The sequence below is a fragment of the Dryas octopetala genome, chromosome 9, assembly GCF_963921425.1.
Source record: "Dryas octopetala chromosome 9, drDryOcto1.1, whole genome shotgun sequence".
In the NCBI taxonomy this organism is placed as follows: domain Eukaryota; kingdom Viridiplantae; phylum Streptophyta; class Magnoliopsida; order Rosales; family Rosaceae; genus Dryas; species Dryas octopetala.
Window position 1 is genome coordinate 6,954,351 of NC_141374.1, and position 6,000 is coordinate 6,960,350.

At 34.9% G+C, this 6,000-nt stretch overlaps 1 protein-coding gene across 1 annotated transcript; it reads left to right on the top strand.

Moving 5' to 3' along the window:
• The first annotated feature begins 764 nt into the window (after positions 1 to 764).
• Positions 765 to 3,425, top strand: FDC2 (2Fe-2S ferredoxin-like superfamily protein). Its single transcript, XM_086256756.1, has 6 exons — positions 765 to 1,111; positions 1,241 to 1,304; positions 1,487 to 1,575; positions 2,402 to 2,470; positions 2,851 to 2,895; positions 3,050 to 3,425. The coding sequence occupies exons 1-6, from the start codon at positions 839 to 841 to the stop codon at positions 3,092 to 3,094; spliced, it is 585 nt and encodes a 194-aa protein (XP_086112882.1). The 5' UTR covers positions 765 to 838; the 3' UTR covers positions 3,095 to 3,425.
• The last annotated feature ends 2,575 nt before the right edge of the window (positions 3,426 to 6,000 follow it).

The window sequence follows — 6,000 nt, forward strand, 5'->3', positions numbered from 1 at the left end:
GTAAGGAAAGAAAAAAAATGAGGGGGGGTTTGGAGCCTTTGGGCAATTGGAAAGAAGAAGAAAAAGGTTTGAGATTTCTTTTAGTTATTTTAAACCTTAAATTTAATACATTTCTATATAAAAAAATAATTAAAATTATCCTAAAGGGCTTAAAACCTAATATCCTAAAAAATATAGAGTATATAGGGTTTAATGTATAGATTATAGAATATAAAGAGTATTATGGTATATAGAATATATAGAGTATTAGGGTTTAGATTTTAGTGTATAATTAAATTATACAGTATAAAGAATATACTAATTTTGTTTATTCATTATACTAATTTTATTTAACAGTATTTGCTCCAGCGCGCATTATATTCACCTTATATCACATGAAACCTACTATATAATTTGATTTCTTCAATGTTTTTTATCAATTTAGTAGATAATATGTTAAATAAATATATGGTAAAGTTTCATTCAAAATTTTAGTATTTTGATAGTAATTTCCGTCATTTCCATCTAATTTCTGTCGAAATTTAAAAATTTTCGAAATTTCCATCAAAATTTCTATCGAAATTTCTTCGAAACTCGAAATTTTATTCCTTGGATTCAATATAGATGGAATTATAGATGTTTATACGTGTTCGGTGTTTGTGAATTTAATAAGAACTCAGCCCATGATCCAATCTTTGGGCTTACTTGGTTGTTAAAGCCCAATTGTTACTTGTATAGTTGGCCCGGAGTCCTTGTTAGTTGTTATCTTGTCAGCAATCCAATTATCCACTTCCATTTCCATGTACAGTTCGTTAAGCTCCAAATACAGTTCGTAAAATCGGCGCGTACAGATAATCCCATGGAGTACACCATTCCCTGCAATCCCTGCACCTCTCTGTACCTGAAACCCGCACTCAACCGCCAACTCACTTGGCGTCCAAAGAGCAACGCTCACCACTCCAATATAACGAAATGGTGCCGCCGCCGCAAAACGACGTCGTCGGAGCTCCATACGCCGCCGCTGGGCGTCACCGACCGGACGGGCAATACCTACTCTCCTTCAATTCCTACACACAAAGTCACTGTTCACGACAGGCAGCGAGGAGTCGTCCACGAGTTCGTCGTCCCAGAGGTAACGGTCTAGTCTAAGCCTTCTGTTTGCTTTGCTTTGTTTGTTTGCTTGCTGAGAAATTCACATAGAAAAATTCTACACATTTTCCATAGAAAATTAGGTTGACTGGTCGTGGGTTGACATTTTCAGGACCAGTACATATTGCACACTGCTGAGTCGCAGGACATCACTCTTCCATTCGCTTGCAGGCATGGTATTGTTCGCTAAATCATTTCAGTTCTGACCAATAATGTGTTTTACAGGATTCAAATTCCGTAGACTATAGTGTAATGTGGGTTTTCTTTATTCTTCTTTGAATATGAGTAATTTTGTTTTGAACCTTTTTTTTTTTTTTTTTGGATACTATTTAGAATACCATTTGTTTTTACTTGGCAGGTTGTTGTACTAGCTGTGCTGTACGCATAAAATCTGGACAAATTCGACAGCCTGAGGCACTAGGGATCTCTGCTGAATTGAAATCAAAGGCATGTATTTTGAGGTTTATTATGAGTTTGATATGCACAAAGTATCCTGGTTCTGCACACTGTTTTCACTATTCAGGTCCAAGATTGATCCTTTTGACAGAAACTATGGGTTTTGCATGAGGAAGTGGCAGTGGGGTTGGTGTAGGTGTTGGTAGCCAACAAATTTATTGAGTTTACTTGAGGCTGGGTTTCTCTCAGAGAAGAAATCATAGAAAGAAAGAAAGAAATGAATTTCTGGGCTACTACTTTCTTTACTTGTCTGCCCAATTTAATGTACCAAAGATTGGGAATAAAAACCCATATAATAGGAAAACTATTGCAAGATGACATTCCTTATTGTTGACATAATGGGGAACTTATGGGGTCTTAATCTGACTTCTTAAATTGTTGAGTACTAACCCCTATATTTTGAAGATTCTTGTGTGCAGTCAGCTCTCACACACAACACCCACTTTTGAGTGTACACAAGAATTCCTTATGTTAGGAAGGTGTCATGCGTCATCCCCTCCCCCCTCTCCCAAAATCGAGAAATTATTTTGTATAACCGATATATTGCCATATGTTATAACTAATCTATGTGTTATAATATAAGTGGATATTATTAATAGTATACCCTACAAATAAAATCATGTCGTCTAACAATACCCTTACATGTGGATTGGTTACACCACGTGACGGTATATCGGTTATACCCAATAATTTTTCCCCAAAATCATATTAGAATGAGTCCTAATAACATACATAGCAGAAATTGCTTGGAAATTAATAATAAGAAATTATGATTAAGAAAAATACATGAATTATTACAATTTTGTCTGAAATGCAGGGGTATGCACTTCTTTGTGTGGGCTTTCCTTCATCTGATGTTGAAGTTGAAACACAAGATGAGGATGAGGTAATGTACTGAGATCTAAATGCTTAGAGCCTGTTCCAATATATAAAAAAAAAGAAAAAGGGTTAAAGTCCATTTCATCAAGATGTAAATGGCATATGAATTAAGTTTGTTCTGTCTCTAATTCATTCTGTGGATTCATTTGTGTCATCCGAAGAGATTTAGTGCTAGAATTTCTTGTACCTTTAATGCAATTACTCTTCTCTCTTCTTTTATGGCATTTTTTGGTATATGATGGCATTGTGCACCGTCCTAATTCCCTCAATTGTTCTCACAACAAGTGATTAAATCACCCTCAACCACTTGAATGGAGCTTGGATTATTTTTTAATTGTCTTTCCATTCATCTGGGTCGTAGAAATCTGAAATTCTTGGCACATACAGGTATATTGGCTTCAATTTGGGAGATATTTTGCACGGGGACCAATTGTGAGTTCTTAATCCTCTAAACTCTCAAAACATATAATCCATAAAAAAGTATAGGAATGATATCATGGGGGAACCAAAAGCGAATAATTAAGCTAATGCCAAAAAAACTCCTCCTTTTAGGTTATCTTACTTGTACAATGTGTTCATGCTGCAGGAAAGAGATGATTATGCATTGGAGTTAGCCATGGGAGATGAATAAACAACGTATAATATTGATTTTGGAGTTAGGATCTATTGAGTAAAATATTGTATTTTGTTTCTTCCCAGTACTGTTTTTTTCCATCTTCACTCCCCTTGTCCTACAGTTTGGCCTTTTATGTACCTTTCTCTCCATTGAGTGTACATCCAACGCTAAGTATGGTCTTCGAACAGCCTAGATAATGTTATTCCAAACATGCTTTGGATTGTGAAGGTTGTTGAGTTTGGATGAACATGGCCCTGCATGGCTTGAATCAATCCTCCTGGATGGCCTATATGTAATCAATTCTTATGCAATATAACCTACTTCTTTTCTGATTGAAGAAGAACAATATGCAATCACTTGTCGAATGTATCTATCAATAAATATTTCTTTGAAAATGATCACCTGTTCACTCCCTCTTGCCAAAGACCTAGCATGGAGAAAATTGAAATATCATGGCAATAGTTTTGTTGATGAGCAAGAGAATTGATGTGGAAAAGAATGATCTGTTTAAATGGCCCCTTTCCTATATATATATATATATATATATATTTTTTTTTTTTCTATTGCTTGTTACTTGTTTGTTGTTACTAACTTACTTGTTACTAACAGGGTAGAATACATTATATTGGGTAGTACGAAATTTCCAGATTCTAGAAAATTTGGAGGGTGATATGGTGAAACTTTCGAGAAAATCAGTGAAGAAAAAATCTATCAGAAGAAGCGTGACATAGCACTGTAGCAGGCATCTTAAATAGGTGATAACCTGTGAATTCTAGCTTGCATCTGATATCTTAAGACATTATTCAAAATGTTAATTTTAATTTTCCTTGGAATTAATATCTTCCTACTGTTTGAATCACTATTAATTGGCTGTTGAGTCTGTTAATATTCTAGTTGAGCAGCTTTTTAAACCTAGTGTTGGAAGTATTTGACCATTGGTAGTGCATGTGATGCATTGAGCGACCATGTCTGTGTGAGGGTGTTGATGGGATTTGATTGTGCTATTGGCTGTTAGGTATGTATTGGATATGAGTTTGCGGCCAGGGTGCTGGTTGGTTTTTTTTTATAGATTCTTTGGTTCTTTTTGGGGGTTCACAGATGCTTAACATTTGAGAAGTGGGAAGGGAAAAGCAAGAGTCGAATTGAGTTATGATGAGTCCCCACATGAAGGAGTTGCTTTTGATTGAACAAGAAGGTATTTCAAAACCTAATTGGCTAAGGGATGATAGGAGTTGGTTTATGAGTAGAAGAGTCATTCAGTTAGTGAAGAGGTTCTGGTGAGATTTTTTCCCTGGCCAATTGAATGTGGTCATGGAGTATATTGGTTGTGGCTTTTCATCATGGGTGCTTGGTTGTGAAATTTAATTTTAAAAGGATTTGAAGTGACCTATGGATGAGAAAAGGAATCTTGAGTGACTTAGTGGGGAGTTTCAACAGTCTAATGGTCCAGGAATCTTAATAGAGTATGAAGCTTGAAGTTGGAATGGTCACAATTACTGTCTCAATAAGGAAAGAGAGAAGCTGATAACACCAGAAATCTAACTAGGCAAGGAGTGAAATTGAAAATAACAAGAAATGAGAAGGATCAAGACTCAGAAGAAAAGTTTGGAAAATCCTAGGTTTATTGGGATTCAACCTTTTTATGATTTGGATTGGCCAATTGAAAACCTACACCCAATGGGATCTGGAGACATACAGCTATATAAAAGGTTGAGCTAGGGTTGAAGACATTACACACCTCATCATCAACCACTTGGCTAGTTTAATTTTTAGCTTTCATTGTTCTCTTTAGTTTCCTAGTTTTCGCTTCAAGTTTGTGAACCTTTTTTAGTTTAGCAGAAGCTTTCTTTCTTTTTTCTTTTGTTTTTTCAATTGCCTTGTTCCTTTCACTTTTGTTTTGAGTTATTAAAATGTTCTTAGTTTTTTAAATCTACTCTATGGAAAATCATCTATTACAAGTTAGATTCATGCACGGAAATTGTATGTTTTACCTGCTTCTTATAATGACAATATTGTGTTCTTGCTTCTGTTCATCTACTTCTTTTACTTGTGTTGCAAATTTAAACACCATTGAGTCTAAATTTCCTTAATACATTATTGATGACTCTTACTCATTCCCAAACACACTTTTAGAATTTTAACAGTACATTACTAAAAAAAACTTAAATAAATTTAAAATTCACAAAAAAATCAGTGGACTTAAAGAATTGTTTTTCCGGTTTAAATAAAAATCAACCGTGTATATAGTCTTTGTATTTCCTCTAATATCAGTTGATGAGGTCTAGTTGAAGATAGGCAAGGCTCTTTGTCCTTTTTAGTGTTGTGGCCGTGACACCACTTAGCTAGGCAGCATGAGCACAAAAATTGAATGAGTATAGTGTGTGTGGATCTGTATTCTGATGGAGACCATTGTGTAGAAAGTAAAGAACAACCATTCCCTAGATTGGTACTTTTCCTTGACGATAGAAGACTTTCTATTCAACTTAAAAAAATAAAAGAGTGCTTGAAGTGCAATATATATTCAAGCTAAAGAACAATGAAAATAATAAAGCAACTAAGAGTGTTGTGAAAAGACCCGTACAAAACACACATATTAACCACACAGTAGAATCCAAAGTAATAAGCAAAGACACCGATTTACATAGTTTGGTAAACTTGCCTACGTTCATGGGAGAGGGAGTCCAAACAACTACAGGGATTTCCACAACTCTCAACCTGAATCACATACACCTTTGATCCCAAAAAATAAAAAAATTGACCAAACTTTCCTGGTGAACAAGAAATAACCAAACTTTCCTGGTCAACAAGAAATAACAAAACTGACAATTTCAAAACAGGACCCTAATCACACTGAGAATTTGAGATATATATTTATACATATTTATATATTCTAACAAAGAGCTTCAGCTATAACTAAAAGA

What these genes read in the sequence shown, in the direction of transcription:
- FDC2 (XM_086256756.1), top strand. Translation starts at nt 839, where the DNA reads ATGGAGTACACCATTCCCTGCAATCCCTGCACCTCTCTGTACCTGAAA. An exon ending in AAACACAAGATGAGGATGAG is followed by an intron (nt 2,471 to 2,850) that starts GTAATGTACTGA and finishes TGGCACATACAG; the next exon opens with GTATATTGGCTTCAATTTGG. An exon ending in ATTTTGCACGGGGACCAATT is followed by an intron (nt 2,896 to 3,049) that starts GTGAGTTCTTAA and finishes TTCATGCTGCAG; the next exon opens with GAAAGAGATGATTATGCATT.